The sequence below is a fragment of the Ips typographus genome, linkage group LG3 (assembly GCF_016097725.1).
Source record: "Ips typographus isolate SLU linkage group LG3, UJ_Ityp_2.0, whole genome shotgun sequence".
NCBI lineage: Eukaryota > Metazoa > Arthropoda > Insecta > Coleoptera > Curculionidae > Ips > Ips typographus.
The window spans coordinates 1,446,841-1,472,377 of record NC_138424.1 but is presented as its reverse complement, the minus strand read 5'-3'; the positions used below and the strand labels follow the sequence as shown (position 1 = coordinate 1,472,377).

The 25,537-nt window shown below is 37.9% G+C and overlaps 4 protein-coding genes across 8 annotated transcripts; 2 read left to right on the top strand and 2 right to left on the bottom strand.

Annotated features, from left to right (window-relative positions):
* Positions 1-38: 38 nt before the first annotated feature.
* LOC145726455 (large proline-rich protein bag6) lies at positions 39-10,714 on the top strand. 3 transcript variants are annotated; one of them, XM_081975537.1, is made up of 21 exons: positions 39-323; positions 380-497; positions 557-815; positions 866-985; positions 1,846-1,932; positions 2,395-2,556; positions 2,618-2,738; positions 2,799-2,987; positions 3,041-3,272; positions 3,323-3,616; positions 5,506-5,633; positions 5,690-5,909; positions 8,129-8,433; positions 8,497-8,636; positions 8,739-8,907; positions 8,957-9,074; positions 9,471-9,601; positions 9,655-9,858; positions 9,908-10,027; positions 10,080-10,236; positions 10,317-10,714. In XM_081975537.1, the coding sequence occupies exons 1-21, from the start codon at positions 261-263 to the stop codon at positions 10,532-10,534; spliced, it is 3,555 nt and encodes a 1,184-aa protein (XP_081831663.1). In that variant the 5' UTR covers positions 39-260; the 3' UTR covers positions 10,535-10,714. The 3 variants fall into 3 exon arrangements, with proteins under 3 accessions (XP_081831663.1, XP_081831662.1, XP_081831661.1); XM_081975536.1 differs by having other exon boundaries at positions 2,615-2,738; positions 8,957-9,071; XM_081975535.1 differs by having other exon boundaries at positions 2,615-2,738.
* A 74-nt stretch (positions 10,715-10,788) lies between these two features.
* Nipsnap (protein nipsnap) lies at positions 10,789-12,412 on the bottom strand. Its single transcript, XM_081975611.1, has 6 exons — positions 12,107-12,412; positions 11,852-12,025; positions 11,530-11,701; positions 11,328-11,472; positions 11,151-11,273; positions 10,789-11,098 (listed from the first exon to the last, which is right to left on the bottom strand). The coding sequence occupies exons 1-6, from the start codon at positions 12,151-12,153 to the stop codon at positions 10,950-10,952; spliced, it is 810 nt and encodes a 269-aa protein (XP_081831737.1). The 5' UTR covers positions 12,154-12,412; the 3' UTR covers positions 10,789-10,949.
* A 156-nt stretch (positions 12,413-12,568) lies between these two features.
* Positions 12,569-25,455, top strand: LOC145726456 (ankyrin repeat and FYVE domain-containing protein 1). Of its 2 annotated transcripts, none has more exons than XM_081975540.1 (18): positions 12,569-12,729; positions 12,816-13,046; positions 13,437-13,579; positions 13,631-13,820; positions 13,877-14,046; positions 20,061-20,287; positions 20,341-20,527; positions 20,582-20,887; positions 20,940-21,091; positions 21,148-21,414; positions 21,478-21,575; positions 21,629-21,893; positions 21,946-22,128; positions 23,990-24,239; positions 24,421-24,569; positions 24,621-24,860; positions 24,914-25,077; positions 25,128-25,455. In XM_081975540.1, exons 1-18 carry the CDS (start codon positions 12,726-12,728, stop codon positions 25,286-25,288), a joined length of 3,387 nt encoding a protein of 1,128 aa, XP_081831666.1. In that variant the 5' UTR covers positions 12,569-12,725; the 3' UTR covers positions 25,289-25,455. The 2 variants fall into 2 exon arrangements, with proteins under 2 accessions (XP_081831666.1, XP_081831665.1); XM_081975539.1 differs by having other exon boundaries at positions 12,583-12,735.
* On the bottom strand, positions 14,165-18,173 carry LOC145726492 (uncharacterized). 2 transcript variants are annotated; one of them, XM_081975620.1, is made up of 4 exons: positions 18,036-18,173; positions 16,929-17,108; positions 14,586-14,759; positions 14,165-14,534 (listed from the first exon to the last, which is right to left on the bottom strand). In XM_081975620.1, the coding sequence occupies exons 2-4, from the start codon at positions 16,978-16,980 to the stop codon at positions 14,248-14,250; spliced, it is 513 nt and encodes a 170-aa protein (XP_081831746.1). In that variant the 5' UTR covers positions 16,981-17,108; positions 18,036-18,173; the 3' UTR covers positions 14,165-14,247. The 2 variants fall into 2 exon arrangements, with proteins under 2 accessions (XP_081831746.1, XP_081831745.1); XM_081975619.1 differs by lacking the exon at positions 18,036-18,173 and adding an exon at positions 17,650-17,866.
* Positions 25,456-25,537: the final 82 nt, after the last annotated feature.

Genomic DNA, 25,537 nt, shown 5'->3' with positions numbered 1-25,537 from the left:
CAGCATAATTAATAACGTTTGACTCATTGACACATGACATCACAGATGTGTCACTGTTAAAAAAAGTAAAATGTTGATTTTTTTAAAGTTTTATATTAAATCAACTTAGTACTAAAACATCATAGATTTGTCCACTAGTTTTGTGAATATTCTGCTAAATATTAGTAAATTACATTGTTTTTATCCGCTTTATAGTGTAAATAAATTGTCAGAGACATTTACAAGAAAGTGGGCCTAGCCTAGGTTGGTTGACAACAATTATGATCGAGGTTACAGTAAAAACTCTAGACTCCCAGAATCACCAGTTTAACGTCGATGAAAACGTAAGCCAACCGTTCACTATATGATCTAAACTATCAATATTGACACCCATTTGCAGTGGACAGTGGAAGAGTTCAAAATCCACATCGCCGAAAGCGTAAACATCTCCGCGGCCAGCCAGCGAATTATCTACTGTGGTCGGGTGTTGCAAGACACTTCCAAGCTTTCAGATTATGGTGATTCATTAAAAACAAATCCCAAACCAAGTATAGTTCATATAATTTTAATTCTAAAGACTTGGACAAGAAAGTAGTACATTTGGTACAACGAGCACCGCCAAACGCTTCAACTCGCAATGTACGCTCTCTCACTCCGCCGCCGGACGTTAACAGGTCCCGGACTGGTTTTAGAGGCTTTGATCGAGCCGGAAATCCAGTTTCACACATGTATGTGGGATCCATGACATTGCCACAAAACCTAATGGAACCCCCGCAGGTTGTTCCACCTAGAGCCACTCACACCTTGAGTTCTAGTAGACTGAATGTTGCTAGAAGGTTTGCTAGTTGTTTTTGTCTGTTTATTGTTTGTAATAAATAGTTTGTAGAATGCTACGTAATGCTGAGAATGTGATAAGACTACTAGAGAATCCTGGTGGTAATGTGGAACAGCAAACTCCCACTGATGAGACTGTTGAGGATGAAATGACACCAGTTATAGAAGCAAGGTTAGTTGCTGTATCTTTACTGGGTGTTTAATTGAGAAGAACATTTGTTTATGTGATTGTTCTTGCCCCACTTAAGCTACATTATGCTTTGACTGGGACAGGTCATGTGCAAAATGTCTCAGTCAACTTAGCCTAGAATGTTTTTAAATAGGTTGGTGCAAATAGCTCTTAAAACACTTGTGTGGGCCTCTGGCAAATTTCAACATAACTGTAGAAGCCACTGGCACTTTCTTAATGGATCTAGAAGCTTTTGACACTTTAAAACGATTCTTAGTAAGTTTAAGACACATGTAGAAGCTTCTGACAATGTCTAGACTATTTAGAGAGCTTTGGCACCTTTGAAATGGTTTTGGAGGCATTTGACAATTTAAAACCATTCTTGGAAAATTTAAGTCACTTGTAGAGGCCTCTGGCAGTTTTTAAAAGATTGTCAATAGCACTGAGAGGTTTGCTAGCAGATTCAAAACGGTTCTAAAACCATTATGGGAAGGTTTAAAACATTCTTAAGGTTTTTGGCACTTTTTAGAAGGTTGTCAGACAGTTAGTTGAACCGTCAAACTGACAATAGCTGGTAGTATAATGTTATAAAACACATTTTTATTCAATCTTCTACAGGAAGATTAAATGAGATGAGGGAAGTGACACAACAGTCAGAAGTCACTGAACAGAGACTATGAATAATTTAGGACAGTACAATCTAAATAGAAACCTCTTTTGTGTCAAACTTTGTGAAGTTAATTTAGGTAACCAGTTCAGTTATCTAAATTGATTAATAGTAACTTCTGAAAATGAGTAATTGAGATATTTATTAGCAGAGGAAAACTAAAAGTAGGTGTTAAATTTTCTTTTGTTTGTCACAGAGTTATTGTACCGACTAATGGCGGTCAACCAATCGACGAGAACGAAATCATTAGTGCTGTTCAAAATACCATTTTTCCTTCTATGGGGTAAGTATGTTTAAAATTTTATGGTAAGTCCCTATGGACGCAATTTTCGACTGAACACAAAACTGCGGAACTGTTTTCGTCAACCGGATTGATCTAAATTCGGGTTGATAATACATTTGAGATTTCTGAGGGTTTTCCGTGAAAAGTTAAATTCATCCCAACTTTCTGACGGAACAGTCAGGAAAACGCTGCAAAAATGTAAAAAAATGTTGTTTTTCTCCTCTTAGATTTATCAAATGTCTTCAATTTTAAATAGATATTATAGAGAAGTTTGATTGTTTGCATTATTATTTTGAAAAGTCTTCTTAGCACCAGTAGTACATTTGTTTTTTGAGTGCCCCCAAAATACTCACTCACTTATGGGGCCCTCAAAAACTCATGTTATGGGACTTACCATCACATGACATACATTTCCACTTTTCAAACATTTTTGGAAGTTTGACTGGTATTATTATACTATAGTAACAACTTGGAGACACCAAGTACCAGTTCCGCAAGCAGGGAAGAATCAGCGGAGCCGCAAGTTAGCGCGGCCGCACCTGAAACTCCCAGATCCGCTTCGGCTGAAAATTTAAATGCAGAAGCCGAGTCCCTGCGCGATAATAGAAGGTCAGGTAGAAGACTGTGAGTAAATTTGCCTACGAGTTAAATACAAAGAGTCGAATGTTTGATCTTGCTTTAGAAGGTGTCGCGGAACAGAAATGGCCACTCTACTCACTACGCTAAATCAGCTTCAAGCTCGCTTCGCCCCTTTCTTGGCTCGTTATCAGTATTTCATGCAAGACGATCCCCAGGTGGCACCTGATGTAAGTTTTTTTTTTACAGTTTCTGAGTGTAATTGGTTTACCTGCATATTTTGGTTGTAGGACCTGCGGGAAACTCGTCTAATGCTAAACAGAGTGTCTAAAGTGTTGCACTATTTGGGCCACGCCTATCACAGTTTAAGCGACATAATTATAGACGTGGATCAACCACCACCGAGGCTTTTGTTGTGTCGTCCCATATTAATTCAGCCTCCCACTCTGGTTCAAGCCGGTATTCCCATACAATTAGAGGTGCTTCTTTTTTTAATTTTAAGTAGTTGTTTCTGACTGGTTTTTGTTCTTAGGCTCAAATCAGCTTGTCAGCGGATCGACCAACACCTCCTGCTCCGGGCAATGAAACAAGTTCTCCTACTGAAAACGTGTCTTCCTCTACTTCAACTACACCTACCGTACCTAGCGCTCCTGCTGAACCTAGAGAAAGTGGCGCAACACAAGCCGGTACTGAACCACAAGGACAACCTAGGCCCCAGCTTATCCCTACAGGTGTTGGAGGAAACATCCCTCCTGGATTTATGGGTAAAAAACTTCTCCCAGAAAAGGGACTGTATTACAAAATGTTTAAAAAGGTTTGCCGATGATGTCGGGCGGTTCGATGCGAGTATTCACGACGCCAGTCGAAATCCGTACAGTGTGGCCTCCAAATTCTCCACGAGGACGTCCGGCCACCAATAATAACAACAACAGTGCCGCGGCTCAGAACGCAACTCCTAGCCCACCGGCGAATAACGCGCAAGAAACCACCAGTCAAACTGTACCCGGAACTCCAAGTCAACCTCCTCAGAACCCACCAAATCCAACAGGCGGTGCTGTACCCAACAATGATGGCAGTATGGAATTTTTCATGGAGGTTACTCCGGAAGGTAAGTCATTGTTTTCCTCTACACAGGATGTTATTGTTATCAATCCCTAAGCTATTAAATTAATCACAAATTGCTTAACAGTCAATTGACTGACAAACAAAAACATTTAGTTAGTTAGGCAATATATATTTCATATTTGTTACATTCTAAAGTTAACTATTTATAAAAAATTATCTGAATAATTTATCTGACTCCGGTAGTTTTTCAGCCTCCTTTGGTACACTGGGCAGTTAATGTCACGTGCTGAATGTTGGCTTTCTTCTGCTTTGTATTTCATTTTAATACAGTTAATGCATTTTAATCGTATTGACTGGCAATCACTGCCTGAATGCTCGTATTCTCCGCATTTATGGCAACACAGCCTTTCCTTGCAGTATTTTCCAACATGTCCAAAACCGCAACATTTGAAACATAAGGCTAGGTTAACATGTTCTTGGACGTACACTTATCATATCAAAATTAACGGTTTCGGCTTTTAAAAAACAACTTAGCTATTGCTGCTTGTAGAATCCAATTTTCTTTGGTGAGATTACGACACTGTTTTTTAGCTATTACTTTGATTTCCGTCTTTAGGTTTGAAATATTCAGATCGGTTTCGATGGTGTCGTTCATTCTCATCAATTCTTCAATAAATTCGGTTTCTGAGTAGCCCTTTAGAATGCCAGTTATCATAAACATTGGATTTATTATCCCACTTTCTTTAATTTTTATGTTGTCCTTCTTTTCCAGTGTGTTTTTTAATATCTTTTGTTGCGCTTCGTTCCGGCTTTCAAAAACTATTGCCCCATCTTTCAAATGCTTGATATTTTTGAATCCTTCTTCTATCCCAGATCTTTCAATTTCTTTTTTAAGTTGACACATTGCTTCTCTTGGGTTTGAGACATCATTGATTTTAACGAGTGTTTCTAATTTCTTTGAAACTTTAGGTGTTGTCCATGTTTGTTTTTCTTGATCATTGTTTGTTTTTGAAGGATTAATTTCTTGTACTACAGCTGCGTATGTTTTTTCTTTTGGCACAATGGATTCTTGATTACTAGCTTTCAATAGGGGGTGTGTATTTGAGTCATTTTTTATCTTCAAGGTTGCCAATTCTAATTCATGTGCAATGGACATTTTTTCTTGCTCTAGTTGTCCCATTTTTAGGGTGATAAGAGTCAAGTTCTTGTAAATAACAGTAGTTGATTTTCTTAACCTTTCTTGATTGTACCTAATTATAGCTGGACTGTCATTTACTTCTTCACTTGTGTAAAATTCAATTTTTCCTAGTGCTTCAAATGTATCATTTAGAATGCTGCCTATTTGTAGTTCTTTTTGTTTTTCTGATGTTTGTTGAACGGAGGTCCTCTTTAAAATTGGTGCTTCCGCGTCTGACATGAGTCTTATTCCATCACATGTCCTTTTGTAACAGTTTCCTCTTCAGGTGACATAACGTTACGTGTTCGCTTGCCGGAGTTATCCGGCGACTTAAATACGTAGTCGGTAACGGTCGAATTGTCTTTTATCTTATTTAGGATCTGGGGTATTTGTCTGCTATTAGTATTATCTTCGATATTGGAAGCGATACCAATGTTATCTTTATATTGGAAGGTTTGTTTAGTTGACTGTGTCCTTATCAGCTCCGCTGCTGTTTTTTCCTCCTACCCGTGAATAATTTTATTTATTTCTGACTTTGAAAACGTTGTTGAACCCATTGAATTGGATCGGTTTTTCCGTGGAAATTCTTCACCAAATTTGATCATTTTTTTGTCAGTGTCTTTGAAACCGCCACTATTTTCAGCCATCACAAATGCAAAATTAAGTTGTCACTACTTTGTAAGAAAAAAGCACTTTATTGAAGAGCAAACAAAATGTATTTATATACGACTCGACTCTCATTTATTTAATTGCAGCGTTCCGTGGCGGCAATTTACTGCAGAACTTAATGCAAATGATCGGCAACCAATTGGCTGGTGGTAATACGCCTGAATCGACTCAAAGTGGTAGTGGCAGTGCTCAAGGCAATGTGCACCAATCACAAGTCAGTACTACTACTACTCGTTCTACGTCTAGAAATTCATAACTTGCTCAATTTAGGCACGTTCCACGCAAACTAATCCGACTACAGCGACGCACACCAGGTCGACTGCAAGACCGCACGTTCACATGACCCAACAGGCCATCCAAGGAGGGTTTGATCCGTTTTTACACTGTTACTCTCATCACGTGTCACAACAGACGCGTCCTCAAAGGGTTGTTGCTGTTGGGCCTCATTTAAATAGACAAGATCAGGCAGCTACCAATAGGGAAGCTGGCGGTAAGTGTGTCATAATAGATAATATATAATAGTACATATGCTTTATTTCATAATTACATTGAGTTACACAAAGATGTATAAAACAAAAATAAAATGAAATGACGTCACAAAAACATTACCCACACAAAAAAGTACTACCCCAATCTTATAAGACTATATGGTTTGAGATCTATAAGAAACGTTTTTAATTTTCTTTTAAACATTTTTTCTACAGTAATCTTCTTAATATCAACATTTAATTTATTATAACATTTAATGCCCATATAATATACACCTTTTTCAAACAATGCTAGCCTATGTTTCGGATAAGGAATGTCACTTGTGCGAGTAGGATAATTGTGATTGACATTTGATACAAATTCAGCTTGGTTTTTAAAAACGAACATAACTATTTCATATATGTATAAAGCGTAAACAGTAAGCAGTCTTTTAGACTTAAATACTCCTCGGCAAGATTGTAATGGTGACATTTTATAAATTATTCTTAATATTCGCTTTTGAGTAACGAAAATGTTTTGAGCTTTAAAGTTTATTCCCCAAAAAATAATACCATATTTCATTGCTCCTTCGAAATTCGCAAAGTAGAGTGTTCTCTTGGCTGCGTCATCCAGATATTTAGAGACTACACGAATACAGTAGCAAACTTTATTAAGTTTATTATTAAGATATTCAATATGATGAGACCAGTCTAAAAATTCATCAATATAAATTCCCAGAAACTTGGTTTTGTCAGATATCTCAAACTGACTGTCACAAACAAGAATACTCAGGCTTAGTGATTCTATTTAATTTAGTTCTAAATAGCATACTGCTGGTTTTAGATTTGTTTAAAAGTAATTTATTTATTTCAAACCAAGAACTTGCTAACGAGAATAGCTCATTTGCATTTGCATTCAGTTCACCCATGTCATAATACAGGGTTTTCCATTTTTGACTTTCAAAAGTAAATTAAAATAAAACACACTTAAAATTCGAATTTCGATTGAACTTTAATTTCTAAATAAAGTTTGGTTTATGCCATTATGTATGAAATACAACATCATTCAAATGACCACCTAGGGCTTCCTCGCAGACCTTGACCCGAAAAAGGTAATTTTCGATGACTTTTCGGCACATATGGGCCGGTATCTCGGCCATAACTTCACGAATGTTGTCTCTCAAATGCTCAAGAGTTGGCATAGACACGGTCTTTCGCATAACCCCACAAAAAAAAGTCCAATGGGTTCAAATTGCAGGATCTCGACGGCCAATTTGCATCACCAAAACGCGAAGTTATGCGTCCCTCAAATTTTGTTCGCAATATGGTCATGTTCGGTCGTGTTGTGTGGCACGTGGCGCCGCCCTGCTGAAACCACATGTCATCCGTATTCATGTCTTCAATTTGTGGCCAAAAAAAATCGGTTAACATGCGGCCATAGCGCTCACTACTCACAGTCACCGTCTGGCCGTCCTCGTTTTCAAAGAAATATGGCCCGATGACTCCACGAGACCATAATGCGCACCAAACAGTAACTTTTGGCAAATGCAATGGCCTCTCAAATCTCAATTTTCTGAGCCCCATATTCGGAAATTTTGGGTGTTCGCATAGCCAACGAGCTGAAAATGTGCTTCATCGCTGAAGAAAATGTGATGCGAAAATTCAGCATTTTGCTGCTGTTGTTCGTTCACCCAATCGACGTATGCCCGACGCATTCCATGGTCACCACGCTCTAATTTTTGTACCAGTTGGACTTTATATGGATGTAGGTGCAAGTCCAAATGCAAAATTCGCCACAATGATGTGTTTGACAAGCCCAATTGCCGAGCACGCTGTGGAATCGAAACATTCGGGTCTTCCTCCACACTGGCAGCAACAGCAGCAATATTTTCGGTCGAACGCACATTATGATGGTGCACAGGTGTCACAATATCCACTACGGACCCTGTTTGTTCCAATTTACGCACTACCTGTCCAATTTCTTGCTGTGTTGGCCGTCCATGACGACCAAAGTCTGTCCGTAATGCTCGAAAAGTATTTGCCGGAGAATCACCATTTTTGTAGTATAATTTCACAAAATTAACACGTTGTGCGATGCTAAAATGATCCATATTGTAAAATGGCAAACATTCAACTAATGATACTTGGTCGACAGATATGTCAAGCGCAGGGTCTTTACTTTTGAAAGCCCCTAATGAAAAACCCGTTACTTAATGACATGATGATTATGTTAATTTTTAAGGGAGTGCCGCCCAATCACAACCGACCGCCTCAAACACGCCAATCAATCTTCAATCAACCGTCGCCTCGCACATCGCTGGTATCCTGGACAATTTGAGTGGCAATTCGGTGGTTAGCCTATCGCAATTGGCCAACATGTTCGGACCAAGACCTGGCAGAAATCCTCAGGAAACGTCAAACGTTAATACGGCTTCCAGACAATCGACGAACGTTCCCGAGGCAACGGCTCCGAACGTATCTAATGCAAATCAGGGTGCTCGAGGCCAACCCCATTTTCTTCAATTCCTCATCGACATTTTTGACCAGGTCAGTTTATCTTCATTTGTCATAAAACGTTTTAAGATTATTTAAAAAAAAAATTGGTATCAGGTGGTACAGGATTCACCCGATGGACTAAACGGACCCACTCTGGATATGTACATGCAATCACTTAACGCCGATCCTTTGGTAGAAGGAGAAAGTCTGATTTTCGACCTTATAATGCTAATGGTGAGAAACCTGAGAATCAGGTAAGTTTCTAGAAGTAACTTCTCTAAAAACTAGACGAGTTCAATTATTTTTGCTACCAGACATTATAATGGTACACTTTTTAATGTGGTAAATCTTTGCAGCGATTTATTCTCGATCAGTAACGGTAACCTGACACCATTCGAGCGTCAGTTGGGCGACATACGCAACTTTTTCCTTACCCAAGTGTGCCAAAACGACACCAGCGATTCGGGGATAGCGCGCGCCACTGAACGAATCATGGCGGATTTCGCCCCCATTAAAAGCGCTTTGGTATGTCTTTTTAAATCTTTGTAGTCGTTGTATTAATGGTAATTTCTAGGAATCTATCCCGCCCCGAGACAACATCGATATGGTTCGCACCATAGACGGGTTTTTCCGGCAAAGAGTGCCGCCCATTATTCAAATGGCGATTAATTTACGTCCAAGGACGGAAGGTAGTAAATAGGATGTTTCCTTGCAACAGGGTTTGAAAATATCATGATATTTATATAAATATCATATCACATGATATATATCAGACATTTTCAATCTTTATATACTAAGCTATAAAAAAATATAAAAAACTAAAAAAATGGTTTTGTTTTATGCTTACTTAAGCTATATTTTGTTTTAACACAAATCCTTTTATAATAATCCTTTTAAAATATGTACTATACAGGGCCTTGTCGAATAATTTTTTGATGCTTTGAATAACTGAAACCGGTTTTTATTCAATTAATAAAAATATCGAATATATCGGATATATATCAAGCTGTAAATATCAAGATATATATCACTGGATATATATCCACTGAACCCTGCCTTGCAATAGAACGTTAATTTTGGTATTCTAGCGGGCGAATCACAAGACACTGCTAACTTTGTTTCCAACATTTGGTCAACTACCAGAGATTTGCTTACCCTGGCTGTTCATTGCAGTGCTAACGGTCAAGAAGGTGTTCAGAATGCTTGTAACCAGGTTCTGGTAAGTTTTTTTTATGAAACTGTATCGTCCAGAAATTACTCATTATCTATCAGATGTCAACATTTTCCAATAATCGATCATTGCCGAACGAACTTCACCGTTGGACGGTAACCAATAGCCAAACCGCCTTAAACTCAATCCTGGGCGACTTAAACACGTCATCTAGTCAAATTGAACAGTACGTAGTGCGAAAATCCCCTAACGCTGACATTTCCGAGAATCAAGAACGTGGCGGTAGTTCAAATGAGCCGGTTGAAGTGAGTTTCTCCCGATTTCTTTTGGTTTGTTTACTAACTTTTTTTAAAGTCCATGGAAGTCGACTACTCCCCCAGCTTGGGTACGGTGGAAACGGCCCCGATCGAAGATCCTGAACCTTTACCGAACGTGGTCTGGGGTTCAGAGTCGTGGCATGGACAAACCCCTGAGGTACGTTGTGGTAGTTTTTGCGCCATCTGTTGTTACAGAATTGATTTTGAAGGATTGGGTGCCGATAATCACACGTGACGTGCAAAAGCAACGCAGACAGGAAGCGCAACCGCCGTTCAGTGACGCTTACCTGTCTGGGATGCCCAGCAAAAGAAGGAAGTTGATAAACAGCGCAAAACCGGACGCAAATATTCGTCAAGTTATTTCTGGTGAGTAAACAGTGAATTTCTGAATAGTAAGTTGGGCTAGGAACCAATTCAGATGAATTCATTTGTACTTTTTGTTATAGAAAGCGTTCGTCAGGTAGTAACAACTGCAGGACTATCGAATGCAGCGCCGTTAGATGAAGTGGCACGCGAGGCTAGCGAATCCCCAGAAATTCAAGCGGCCTACAGAAATCTGCTTCAAACCACGGTGCAAAACAACCTGAGAAATAACGAAGATTTCGATCCGGCACGTTTTCCAAACGCCGCACTCTATTTCAGCGAGTCATCGACTCCCGAATAATGGGTTTCAATTTTAGTTAATCGACAACCTGACATTTAGAGATGCATTTTTGACAAAATTAAATTTTCTTCCTTTAATCCACTTAGGACACATTTGTTAATCAGGAAAAAGCTTTAAACATTACTTGTAGGGCTTCTATACGAAGAAATATTAATGTTAATATATTGGCTACTTCGTGAATTACTATTTTAATTCATTTTGTGGCATTTTTTTTTGGTTTAAGCAGCAGATTTGGGAATCATTAAATCTCCATACTAGATAGACCATATTGTACTTTTTAATAATCTAAATATTACTCACAATAATAGAAGAATAAACTGAATCTACATAAATGAGTACAATCGCAATAACTGATAGAAATTAATGAAGCAAAAATGTACAACAATTACCTTCAAAGTCCTGCCTTAAAGAATATTTACTGGGTGGGGGAGAAATCGTTAGGAACCATTACCCTGCAATGCATTTCTCTGATTAATGGCACAGTATAAGCGACACATTCGTCCCATCCGGGTGATCTCCAAGCGCTCTCTCTGGTTTCTTTCCTTTTATTTAAATTTTCATAACCTGAAACCCCCAAAAATCAATTAAAGCTTCAAGACAGATCCAGGTTTAGTACACCAAATATGATGGACATTGTAAAGTCTTCCGATTTGAGAAAAGAAACCGGCGAATGCTTCATCGTTGTTTTTCCTAAAGTTGATTGCCCTAGCCCAGTTATTACCCCACTCAATCATAGTTCCTATCAAAAAAACAATCATAAGTTCACTTGTTTATTTAGTATTAATAAATATACCGGGTTTAAGAGCGTAACTTCTAATCTCGTAAATATTTTTCGGTTCTCTCAGAACGATCTGTGGCCAATAGCTGAAAGCCAAAAGATATTGTAAATGCCGTGCGCGCACCAATTTTCCCTGTTCTACCCTTAGTTTATCATAATCCTGAAACAAACAAATCCACTTTAACCTGTCGTAATTGGCTTTAAAGAGCCAAAATACCTCATTGATATCAGTTAGTTGATTGAACACGTCAATCTGTTGAAAACCCCCTGTAAACTTCCATAAATGTAAAGCCTGGTCTTGGTCACCCACATTTACAGTCCAGCTGCCAACCAAAGCTACAGAATCTTTCAGTTTGTCTTGTGATTTTACCCATTGCACTATGTTTTTTCTGAAGATAAAGTTACTTTATTTATTGAGGTTACACTAAAAAAGTAAATTCATGCTTAGCACCAAAAGTTTGAGCTGTTTCTTTTTTACCTACAGAACAGACCTATACTGACAGATTTTCAGGGTTTTTCAACCATCTCTTATTACTTACACATTGTTTAAATAGGGGTTTTTAGAATCAGGCCTGTAGTTATGGGTCTGGAGGGCATAAATGACTTCTTTGTCGCTGAGCATTCGACTATGACTTTCCTTAGTGGGCTCGATTTTCCTGACAAAGATTTTCGATAGCCAAGCATCGTTTTTGGGCGCGGAAGTGGAAATATTCCTGAAAAGTTCCGTTTTTAAGCTTAATTAATAATTACAGTTAGTGGCTATTCAAGGTTGTAATGGAATTAGTCTGGCTTACCTAATATTTTGAGGGAGTTTACTGCAGTATTTTAGGGAGTTGGCCATATTTTTGCCGATGTTGTTTTGCGGTTTTTCCTATTTTTAATTTTCTAAAGTCAGGAAAAGGTTATCAAACCATGATAAAAAATATCAGGGGGCACGATGGCAACGTTTACACTGCCAATAGTAGATCAGACCACCAAAAGTATTTTAAAATTATTTTCCCATACTTAAATTGGCTTAATTTACGTGAATAAACATTTATATATTAATTCAAGTTGTTTTTGAAACCTAATTTTATGTTAAAAACCTTCACGGAGCAATTAGTTGCAAATTTTTAGTGGATGTGTAAACGTAGTCACTTTTGGCTGTCAGTTCACGATCAGCTGACTGTGAGTTTGACAAATAAGTCATTTTGAATAGTGGACTAAGCCGTTTATTATGCTATCTCTTTTCTTCACGTGTATACACATGCAACTAAAAAAGGACAAATATTGATAATGAAAATGAACTTGTAATTTTTGAGGTTATATTTACAATTTGCAGGTCAATATAAATTTTTTCTTTAAAAAATGCCTAAAAACCGTCTTTAATCCGCAAAAACCAGCTTCTTTGCTAATCAGACCGACTCGAAAAAAATGGGTAAGGGTAAGCACCATACGAAATACGAATAATCAAGTGTAATCGTTTATCAAATGGGCGTTTCACTCTAATCAATTTCCTTCTAGCAAACTCGGAAGTGGTCAAACTCCAGCAACACCTCTCCTTGCTAAAGCAAGAGTACTCCAAACTGCAGACCAAGTACCGGGACTTGGAGAGTCGGTACACTTACATTGCGGCAACAAATGGAGATTCCACCGATAGTGATGTCAGTAACAGTTTTGCTTCGAGGCTGGTTAACACTATTTGTAACCTGTACGAGTCTGAGACCTACAGTGATTTAAAAATCAAATTGATAGGTGAGAGATCTTTGTTTAGTAGATTTGAATATATTTTTATCACTTTTATTTCTCAAGGTTATAAGAAGGAATTGCTGAAGTATAATGTTTAAAAATTGTGTATACTTATAACCATTAAAACAAGATTAACTGATTGTTGAATATAATAACAACATTAAGCTGGAAAGTTTTGATATTAATTTGTCAGCATGCTTCATTGCACTGTCAAAGTTGTCAATAATAACCATCCTACTAACTTAGAGCTGTCAAAAATAACATTTTTATATACTGAGTGAGAATAACTGCATTTGATACACTGAACAAACAAGTTAAATAAAGTTTTATGCATATTTTTTTAATAATTTAAAAAACTTCCTTAAACTTATTGCATTATTAAATTTCTTCTTCTAGATCGTATCATACCAGGACATAAGTTGGTTTTCACTGCTAGATCAAAACTCTGGGATGAAGAATTCTTATCCAATCATTCTGAACTGGATTGGACAGACATGGAACCGGATGTTGCCATTGCCATTATACTTTGGATGTATAAAGTAAGTAATTGAACACTTTTACTCAAATGAGTATTCACAAATCCATTACAGAGTGAAGTCAAGCTAATTTCGGATGACATGACCCTGAAACTGATCAAGAAAGCCTTTGAATTCAAACTGGACAGTTTAGTTGAAACCTGCGAACAATATCTGATTTCTGTGGTGAATATTCGAAGTTGCGTCAAGTTCTACAGTGTGGCGGAAGAAATCCACGCCAGCAGTTTAAGGGAGTACTGTTCAGGTAATACATTTTTCAGGCTGGAAATTGGATGGTTTTTAACTTTGCCGTTTATCCAGGTTTGATATCAACTCATTGGGATGACTTAAACGCCTCGGATTTTGAGCATATGAGCGGGCCTTTGTTGTATCAAATGTTAAAAAGTAAAACTCAGTTACCGTTGCACAGCGCTGTAAGGTTACAGAGGGAGGATGTGGTTTTTTTGTGTTTAGTGGAGAATTCAAGTAGGGTAAGTACAACTTTCTGTCAGTCTGTTGTGCTGTGATTTACGCAAATACTGCACACAAGACATTTTTGAAAGGTCTTCTTCTGTCAGTCAAGTTTAAGGTGGCAATACTACTGCACTATTAATTACTTAACAATATTTATTAAATTAGTACAAGCGCTCATATAAAATATCACTTTAATGACAGTTTTAGTCCCATAATTACTACATCAAAGTAGACGTAAAAATCACAGATTTACACAAAAGTCCAGTTCCAATAATTGCCACTAAACTCCACACACTTTGGCTTAAATTCCTGGAGGAATTACACAGTTCACCCCTGCAATAACAATGTTCCACCCCCGCCGTTCTCAACCCTTTATCTTGGTTCATTTTGCACCCTTCTAAGTAGGGCTCCTCGACTCTAGTTTCCGCGTGCCATTTCCCATTAGCTAAAATTTGCGTGTCTAGTTTCTGATAAGCGCAGTCGCGTTCAGTTCCGTTGATTTGCACTGGAAAAAGTTAAGGTTAATGCAAACTAAGGGAAAACAATTAAAAATTACCCCCGTTAATGGTGGCGTACGTGTTTTTCTTCATGCAGAACGTCGAGTAAGGACAGTCGACTATGAATCGGTTCGAATAGTCAAAATCTTTACACAGGAATGTGTTGTTTAGGAAGTAGACGTAGGACGCGAACACGCATCGGTAACATTGGATGGCTTCCGATGTCAAAATGTCTACAATTAAGAGAAATAGTGTCATTAGTTTGACAGTAGCAAAACTGTAGACAGATGGCACAGGGTGGGAGAATAACAAGGATATGGTCCATATGAGACTGTAACAATATTGCCTCATCCTGTATATCTGTCTCTCCTGTATTTCCATTGATATTAAAAGAACAATAACAATGTTGCCATTTTTATTCAAGTGTTATTGCTCATTATATTGTTTAAGTCCGAAATGGCGGATTACCATCATCAAAGATGTCGTTTCAGCAACATTTTTTGTCAAAGTTAGTGGCATTTTAGTTTTTCTTCATAAATTTATTTCAAACAATGTCTGATTTCAGGTTTCCTTTACAGTGTTGTTAAATCACATCATTAAATTATATTTAGTACAAATTAAACCCATAATTACTATTCCAAGTGAAGAGGTTGCAACTAAGGAAATCTTATAGTAATTGAAGACCATCTTAAAGCTCTTACGTGTATTTCAACATTACATTATTATGCCAACATAATCGTAAAAGTGACTTTACTGTTACTTAACAATACAATTGCATATTAAGCTAATTACTATGTGAGACACGTTTGCTATTTGTCTTGGCAGTCGCCCACCAACTCGGTCCAATTTAAAAGTGTTTCCATTTATCGCCTAACAATGAGCTCGATGACCAATTTCCTGACTTGGGAGGTCGTCTTACTTCCTATTTGACGATAACTAGCCCCCAACATAAATTTAATAAAAACCGAAAGTTCACTAACCTCATTTTCGGTTTAAGTGTTTAAACGCCCACCATTTTTTCTTTAAATTCCTTTTTCAACAATTAGTATCAGGACTTGGCATATTTTTCGTTTACACGTGAGCGCAAAAATAGATCATCAAGTATTCGTGTGCCGTAACTTAACCAGAAAGTGAGACAGTAGAGAATATAGTCATTATCAATGAGCCGAATACGTAATGACCAAGATCATGTTGCAATATATTAAAAAAACGAAAGTTCTGGGTAATACAAGCTCATTTGTTATGGGGGAATGTGGTTATCCTTTACTTACACTAGTTGTTTTCATCTTCGGAAAGAGCAAGGTTAAACACAGTGATAATAACATGAGACAAATTTGTTTATTGATTACTGAATGTTCGTTTGATGATGTTGAGAGAGATTGAAAATTATCTATGTTAGTAAAAATGGAAATTGGGTATTCAATTCACACGTTTTAGAAAAATCAATAATGTTCTAACATTTTTAATGTAATTAGGCTAAAACTGTCGTGTTACGTGTCATGCTACACAGAAATAAAAACTAATTAGCTTTTGCAATTAGGAAAGCATTGACTATTGTTGTGTCCTTCTAACGAACTGTTGACAAATATACATCAGTACAATGACTGCGAAAATTATCATTAACTGACCCTGTTTGCCTCGCAAGTGGATAAATAATATGAGTCAACCCAGATTTCAAGAAATTGATATTCCATTAACGTAGTCATATCCATAAGTCCGGATGTCCACACCGAAAATTTAATTAAATCGACCTCCGTAACTCCGATAATGCTGCTTAGATAATAGTGGCAACACTGAAAAATTGCATTATTATTATTATTATCAAGTTGACCGCAACTTGGGGCCCTGGTAACGCCTTTCATTCTTCTTTTAAACGCCACCAACCGGAACATTGACAAATTTATATGGTGTTTACCGGGTTTTTTTCGCTCGATTAATGTTATGTAAGGTGCACCGATATTTGGCATATTGGGCCAATTACAACTGGTACAAGTGGAATTAATTAGTCTCAGTTTGGCAACCACGTAATGTCAGAAACAGACATTATTACAATGAGAAATTTTCACATGGTTGCCATGCCAAAAAAGCTGTTGAATGCTGCTTTTTTTTCTGTCTGTACTGAGATTTACGCTAATGCTGCACATGTCGAATCCTATTACAGGCTGTCAACTGACACCCATTGAACCACTGTCACATCTGTCACAGTTTTGTACTGGATCTGGTATAAAACCTACTTCCAGTAATACATCATTATTAAAATTTTGATTAATGAATAAGTTCACTTTTATAGTTCTATATGAAACGGATTTGACAGTGGTGACGTTGCTTCTGTCATATATGAAAGGTTTTTCACGCAGCTGTCAAGCTTGACCATTCCTTACTAACCACTAATTGACACTTACTTTGAACTAATAAAACTAATATCACAGTGAAACGTCGTTTGTCCGGCACCATCTTCAGGAACTCAAAACACTCAAATCCCACCAGAAAAATTGATTCATTCCTACGTTGTACACGTCACGCATACATTTTTTGGGGTTTGATTATAGTTGGGGCATCCTGAATTCGTCAATCTTCACAGCCTGAAATGTTATTAACTTATTGGTTTACGCTGAAATTGTTTATGGCGTGTGTTGGACAGAGACAGAAAGGTTACCAACTAGGAAATTACATTCACTATTTGGGCTATTTTTAATTTTCACCGAAATAATTCAAACCTGATTTGTTTATTATCGACTTAGCTGGAAAATTGCATACACTTTATCCTGAAAGTATATTTAGAAGGACTGTGAACACGTGGAGTTTTAACTCTTTTAGTTCTAAAATTGGTGTTCAAAATGTCTGTTCAATCAAATGATTGTACCAAATCTGTGATATTTGGCTCAAGGTTCTTCAAGCCTGGTAAAAGCCTCATATTTGGACCTTAATATTAATCAACAACTTTTATTTATTACATGTATAAATGCGTGAAAGTATTAAATGTTGTTATAACCGATTGCCTTGACACTTCATTAATCTCCCGACTTTAGTACCAACCCATATTGAATTTATTTAAAAAAAAAAAAACGCTGATATATCAATAACTGTAAAAGGTTATAAAACAATAAATATTAAATTACTTACTTTGTTTTTGGTATGGTTTTATATCCAGTTAATTGTGAACACGTAACTATGACTCAAAATACTTTGTAACCACATTGAAACGTTGTGTTTCGAACCGTTCGTTCTAATACAGGATAATTTAATGATTATTGTTATAATCAGTAGAATTAATTAAAGTTTCGATGTTCAAATTTTGATTGTCAACCGGGGACTATAACGCGCGCTTGTAAGCTGTAAACAAAATCCTGCTTATATTGCGCGGTTGCCAACTCAGTACATAAGAAATATTAGTAATTGTAGAGGTTTTCTTGGACCAACCTAGGTCACGTGACTACATGGACGTACATCGTCAACTGTCAAACGTTATATCACAATCCGTCAAACTACACTTATCAAATAAAATTTACCTGCTAAAATCCTTCTACAATTTGCATTAAATCGGGGAATTCCTTGTAAAATTGCTCAAAACTATCTCTACACTGCGCAGAGTAAATTACAATATATGGTTGGGTTTGGGAAAACGTGACAACGTCGCATTCAAGTCCAGCTGTAGTAATTTTTAGGGTCAGTGTTATATACTGGTCCGTCGTTTATTTCCACCAGTGGTTCTTTAAAAAAAAAAAACACCCTAAAACTTTGAAAGTAAATTTTGTTTAATCGACCATCTTGTTTCACATTTCAATTATAATATTTTGGATAATTGAGTGATGTTGCACCACTGGTGCACTTGACTGTAATTATCATCTTTAAATTTTCAAGAGGAGAAACAGTGGCGTATCACTATCATCATCACAATCATACAAAATAGAGCATTTCAATTAGAGAAAATAAACTAGTTTGCCGAAACTATGATGATAGCAATTTTAACGCCGATACTGTAATAGCGCGTATTTCCGTTTGGCATCAACAGACTGGTAAATCAACATCAAATTGAGTATTGCAAAGAATAGGTACGCCACTGGAAGCCAGGCATCTCGGCGTCTGCGTCGTGACGTCACAAAGGCCTGAAAGATATGCGCATTTGTAGCATTGTCTGACCGTCTGAGTCATCCACTCCCAGAATGTGGTACAGGGTGACTCAGAAATCAATTCTGAAAATAAAATCTTGCTTGTTTATGATCCTATTTTGTTTATAATAATTAAAAGCGAAAAATAGAATAGATTGGTAAGGGTAAAGTAAAATTCAGTGTGACAGGAAAATTTATCAGTTTTACCAGTAAATTTATGGGTCTAATTAAAATTAGCTTGAAATATATCATTTTTCTGTCATTAATTTGAAAAGTAATAAATCTGTATCACTACACTTTTCATGCACACCCTATATAGTGGCGACACTGACGGACTGTAAAACTTCCAGGAATTAGTTTGGCAGTTCTTTACGAACATTTTTGCTCTCTATCAAATTTTTCGAAACTTTCATCGTTTGTGAATTATTTAACAAAAACTGGTTTAATGCAACAAATTTTGAAATCAGTTGAAGTTGTGATTCGAAATTTCAACACCCTGTAACTCGGTTATTTTTGGGAGTTCACGGAGGTTGAACTACTCGATTTAACCGTCTTGAGCTCCTCTTTCCAGTGGTGTTGAGCAAAAAATTCTATCTGAAAAATTACGTACAGGGTGACCAAAAACAGTCAATCACCATACTTTTACATACACACCCTGTGTACTGGAAGCAAAAGCGGTCCTCCAGTGATAAGGAGTTGATTAGAAACATTTTTGTTTTCTTGTAATTTCTTGTAACTTCTAAATTTACAAATCGCTGTAATCTGAAATTTGAATACTGTTAAGGACAGTTAGGGACAAAATCGGCTGTAAAACCCAGTTGGAGGGACCGAATCATGTTTTTAAGCACATTTTTGGAATCCCCATTAAATGTCCTATCGAATGACATAAAAAACAGTACAAAATCAGTAAAGTCTTGGAGAAAAGTGGTGTCAAAGTATAAACTGTTTGAAAGAACAGTTAGGAACAAAATCCCCTGTAAAACCCACTTGGAGGGACCGAATCATGTTTTTAAGCACATTTTTGGAATCCCCATTAAATGTCCTATCGAATGACATAAAAAACATTACAAAATCAGGTAAAGTCTTGGAGAAAAGTGGTGTCAAAGTATAAGAAACAGTTAGGAACAAAATCCCCTGCAAAACCCTCTTAGAGTGAGAAAATGACTGTTTGAAGCACATTTTTGGAATTCTCATTAAATCTCCTATCCAATAACCTGAAAAAACACAGTATTTGTAATTTACCGGTCAAATTTTACTGATTTTCTGCATATCTAGTTTGTTACCAGAATTGATAAGACTTTTTCCAAAACAAAACCATTCATTAGAACATCTTGTATATTTTTGTAGTTCAAGTCACGGTCACCCTGTGTATTATAAAGGTTTTCATCAAGTTATTCCTAGTTTCATTTTTTTTTTTATTTATAGCTTTCAGACGTGGTGAACGTTTGGTCCCAACAGGATGAACTCCCTCTAGATCTGGCCCTTAGAGGAAAAAACGAAAGTATCGCCTCTACTTTGGTGCAGCACAACGCCGACGTGAACATCAGAGATTCGAACGGGGAATCTCTTCTTCACAGAGCTATCAAACGAGGTGACAATTTTGCCGCTCTATTTTTATTGGAAAACAATTGTGACGCTACTCTAACCACTCGGTAAGTTTTGTCTCGTTTAGATTGTTTCTTTGTGACGCAATTGAAGTGTTTAGGTCTGAGAATGATTCCTCGCTTCATCTGGTGGCCGGCGCCTCTAACCTGGAGGACTCGGAAAAAATCGCCGAAAAACTCCTGAACAAGAACGCCAACGTCAATGGTCAAAACAAGCTCGGTTACACCGCATTACATATTGCTATACAAGCTGACAACGCTGCAATTTTTGATATTTTATTACAACAGGTTAAAACCGGTCCTTTTTACCCACTAGAAAAGTTAGACATTTTTTTTACACAGGAGCAACTGAACACCAACATAAAAACCAACGAGGAACATCCGCCACTGTACTACGCCTACAACAAGTTTGAACTGGATGAACCTCACTACGTTGAGGCCTTATTGAGTAAAGGGACTCACACTGATCCCCTGTATTCGTCTCACGGTTGCGCAGACCTACTGCAGACCTTAGTCAAGGGCGGAGGCAGAAAGGGGGCCGCCCATTTAGCCCAGCACGTGCGCAATTTGAATCACGTCAACGTGGAAGGAGAGACAGCTTTGCATTTAGCTTGCGAACGTGGTTATGATGATGTTGTGGCCGCTTTAGTGAGTTTAGGTTTAATTGTAGTTTTGTATGTGATTTTACGGTTTTTTAAAGGTTAAACTGGGTGCCAATCCCAACTTACTAACCAACGATTTGAGGCAATCACCTTTACACTACGCAGTTAAAAGTAACTCGTCCAACTGCATTCAAGTTTTCATTGAGCACAATAACGATTTAGAGCAGAGCAGTGATTCAGATGAGAAACGGTATTTTGTTTGTAATTATTCAGTGAACTCTGATTAAAACTTACAATAATCGGTAGTTTACTTGTAAACTTCAATTTGAGAGACATGAACGGCGACACTCCCATCAGTTTGGCCCTAAATCTACGGTTTAGGGATTTGGTACCTTTGCTGATTAAAGGCAAAGCAGACGTAAACATGCGAAACGGCAAAGACTACACCGTTTTGCATCAAGCTATTATTAAAGAGGACGCCGCCACTGCCGTATATTTGCTTGATCAGGGGGTTGACATTAATGCCCTTACTTCTGACAATGAGACGCCCCTGCAGTTGGCCATTCACTGTCGGTTAGTTTAGCTTTGACTGTAAAGCTTTGTGGATTACTAAATTTGGTTATTTTTTACATCCAGGTTACCGGAAGTTGTGGACGCTCTTTGCACTAAAGGCGTGGACATGTCCGCCCCTGATCGATTGGGTGATTGCGCCCTTTGGGCAGCTTTAGACTCGGGTAAACCAGTCTTAAAGCAAACTTAACCTCTTTTGATCTAATTACTCCGCCAGGTCAAGAAAATATCGCGAGTATTCTAGTGCGTCACGGAGCCGACACGGATTGTTGGGGCCCCGGCCCCGAAGGCTGCAAACAAACTCTTCTTCATCGAGCAATTGACGAAAATAAGGAAACCGCCGCCATTTTTCTTATCCAGTCCGGATGCGACTTGGAATCACCTCGTTTGGCCGGTCCAGAAGGTGAAGGAGGTGACGAAGTCAAAGACAAACACACTCCGCTTCATTTGTGTTGCACGTGGGGTCTTGAACCTGTTGCAAGGTATGGCAACTTTGGGCAGACTATCAAAAAAAAAAAACAACTATTTTTGAAGGGCTTTAATCGAACATCGAGCCAATGTAAATTGTCGTGATGCCGAAATGAGGACACCTTTACATTTGGCCATTGAGAATCAGCAGGACGATATTATTTCTCTACTGCTTACAGTGCCTGAAATTGATTTGACTAGGTTGGACAAACATGGGTTGTCTCCTTTTGCTGCTGCCCTAACACGTCGGTAAGTACAGTCTGATCATGACTGATGTAAAATGTCAGTTGTCAGGTTGACAAATTGTTGGTTCGTTCTAACCGAGATTAACATCTAGTAATAATGGGTGTTCAGTAATTGTTATGGTCAGGTTGCCTATGGATGGCAATTGTCACAAAAAGCGTATGTCTTAGATAACGTTGGCCATATACGAACTTATCAACGGCCCTACGTTCATGCTAGAACGAGAAAACCACAGCCAACTACGACCATAACAATTATTGAACACCCATTATTACTGACAGGCATGCGCATTTACAAAAAGCAGTTTCAACCAGATACAAAATAATGATTTAGAACCAACGATTAATCGACAGTTGGTCGTTCCAACGATAATTCATTGGGAATGTCATTTTTGACTTGGCAACACTGTATTGCCTAACTGAATTACAAAAACGAAGGCGCAATACAAGTCACTTGACCAAAGAATGGAAATTTTTGAGCTAGCAACACTGTACAGGCAAAGTGATACTACAGTTAAAAACAGTCAGGTGACCATAAAAATGTATAGCTTCTGTGAAAATCTAATTTAGAGACAGTGAGAGCAGTTGAAAATACACGTCACGTGACTTTTTAGTTGGCAATGTCGTAAAGGCAAAACCAGTAGTCAAAAACCGTCACGTGACTATAAAAAAAGGTGACATGAATTTTGGACTGACTAATAGTTTAAATGGGAAATTACACGTCACGTGATTTTGGGAACGCAATATTTGAGCTGCCAACACTATACTGGCCAAGTGACACTAGTCAAAAAAAAAATCACGTGTTCATAAAAAAGTAGATTGAATTATGACACTTTAACAAAAAATGGTGATTTTTGAGCTAGCAACACTGTACAGGCAAAGTGACACTACAGTCACGTGAACATGAAAGTGTGGCTTCAACTGTGAAAATTAGCTAAATACAGGTGTGGTAAATCCAAAAGCGACCATAGGAAAACCGTGTAACTGACAGAGAAACGTAGATAATTGCATGCGTGGGATAAAGACAGAAAACGAAAAAATACCAAGTAGGCCATATTTTCAGTACACTGTTGCCAAAATCCAATACCAATCCAATACATTTTGGCAACAGCGTACTGAAAATATGGCCTACTTGGTATTTTTTTCGTTTTCTGTCTTTGTCCCACGCATGCAATTATCTACGTTTCACGGTTTTCCTATGGTCGGTTTTGGATTTACCACACCTGTATAATTTAGATAGTGGTAACCTGAAGATACTCGTCACGTGACTAAAAATGCAATTTTTGACTTGGCAGCGTTGTAAAAGTGACACTAGTCAAAAACCGTCACGTGACCATAAAAAAAAGGTAATTTACCCTGTGAAAACCTGAAACTTTGACAGTAGTAAAAGTTTAAGATGTAGAATACACTTTACGTGATTTTGGAAATGCAATTTTTGAACCGGCAACACTGTAATGACACGATGGGACGAAAACAGTCACGTGACCATAAAAATATAAATTAAACTGCAGAACCCGATTTAAACAGTGCAGAAGGCAAATATTGTAAAATATAGGTAACGTGACCAAACAATCGTAAGATTTGTCTTTGTCACGTGATAGTCTACTCTCAAGAATTAAAAAAATCTCTTTAGGAGACATCATTTAGGGTTTTCTGCCTTGAAATTGACGTGAACGTTCTAATCACTAAATTAACATAAGAAAACAGCGAATTGAAACTTTCCTTACACAGAAGTGTGAACGACTTTTAAATTGAATTAATTTGACAGGTTAGGGTTGATTTCATTACTTGATAGATTGTTTTTAGCTTTTTTTGTAACTAAAATATACCAATGTTGCCAAATTGTAAAATTTACATTTCTATTTAAGTAATCACAAGGCAGCCCAAGCCATTTTGGATAAGCTGCCCTCGGCGGCGGAGCAGTGCGATAGTAAAGGGCAAAATTTCCTGCACGTGGCCATCAAGAAGGGCGACATGGAGAGCGCCCTTTTCCTGTTAACGGTCAACGTGGACGTAAATTCTCGCGTCCAGGACAACCTTTTAACGCCGCCGTTGCATTTAGCCGCTCGGTATGGCAACGAAACGCTGGTTAGAAGCTTGATTTTGGCCGGTGCACGGGTAAATAACATGTTTGTATGACCGTTGATAGAGCAGGATAACTTACCAATCGAAACCGCCATTAAACTGAAGTGCAGCCTAACATTTTTGACAGATGACAACGTTGCTTTAATAAATTCTGGTCACGTGATGTGACATGACAATCACGTGATTAGCTATTAAGTTTCTATATTTGAATTAGGTGGACGATAGGGATGCGCAGAAACGCACTGCTTTACACGTGGCTTCAGAGGCGGGTAACGCTGCCGCTGTCACTGCCCTATTGCAAAACAACGCAGATTTCGACGCTGTTGACGTGGAAGGAGATAACGCCCTTCACATTGCTGTTCGGTACCTATAAACTCATTAAAACAGTTTTGGAACCAACTTTTGTTACTTTAGGGAGGGTCACTTAAACGTTGTACGGGCTCTATTGACCGAATCCAACATAGACGCCTTTTGCGTGAACATTAAGGGCCGCAATCCGTTACACGAACTGTGCCGTTACGGTAAAGATAACGCGGCCGCTATTTGCGAGCTGTTTCTCGAGTGTATGCCCGAGTATCCCATCAACACACCCGACGTGTACGGAAACTCTCCCTTGTTGTGGGCTTATATGAAGGGCAATGGGAATCTATGCAGGTTATTGCAGTGCAGTGAAAACGTTACAAAAACCTAATTATGAGAAAATGTAGGGTTTTGGTCAAAGCTAATGCGTGTTTGGGAACTGAAAACGGCGAAAGGGTGACCATTTTTAACTATCAAGTGCCTAGCAAACAATTGCTGACCAGATTGCTAGATCAGTTGGCTCAATCCGCCCCTTGGGCGCAAACTGACAGCTGTCAAGAATGTGGCAAAGGTATAAAACTAGAAATAACTAGGAATTCACTCAAATCAATATTTTCTTAGGTTTTTCACTAACCCAAAGAACACATCATTGTCGCCATTGCGGTAGAGCGTTATGCTCAAAGTGCAGCGACCAGGAGGTGCCGATTATCAAATTTGGCGAGAACAAACCGGTCCGGGTGTGTCAAGTGTGTTTTAACGTCTTGAAAACCGGTTCGTGTTGAATTTGGAGCGTTTAATTTCGGTTACAGCTTTAATTATCGTATATTACGACATTCCTTTATGTTATCGTGTTTATTATTATTTTAGACACTCAAAATGATTATTTTCTATAATGCAAATTATATTTTATGTTTCTATTTATAATTATAAAGTTTCTTTTAAAAATGTGTTTGGAGAGTTTTAAAAAAACCCAGCTCTAGTAAATTGACGCTCGCGACAGCTGCCACCGTTCTGACAGAAATGTTTAAATT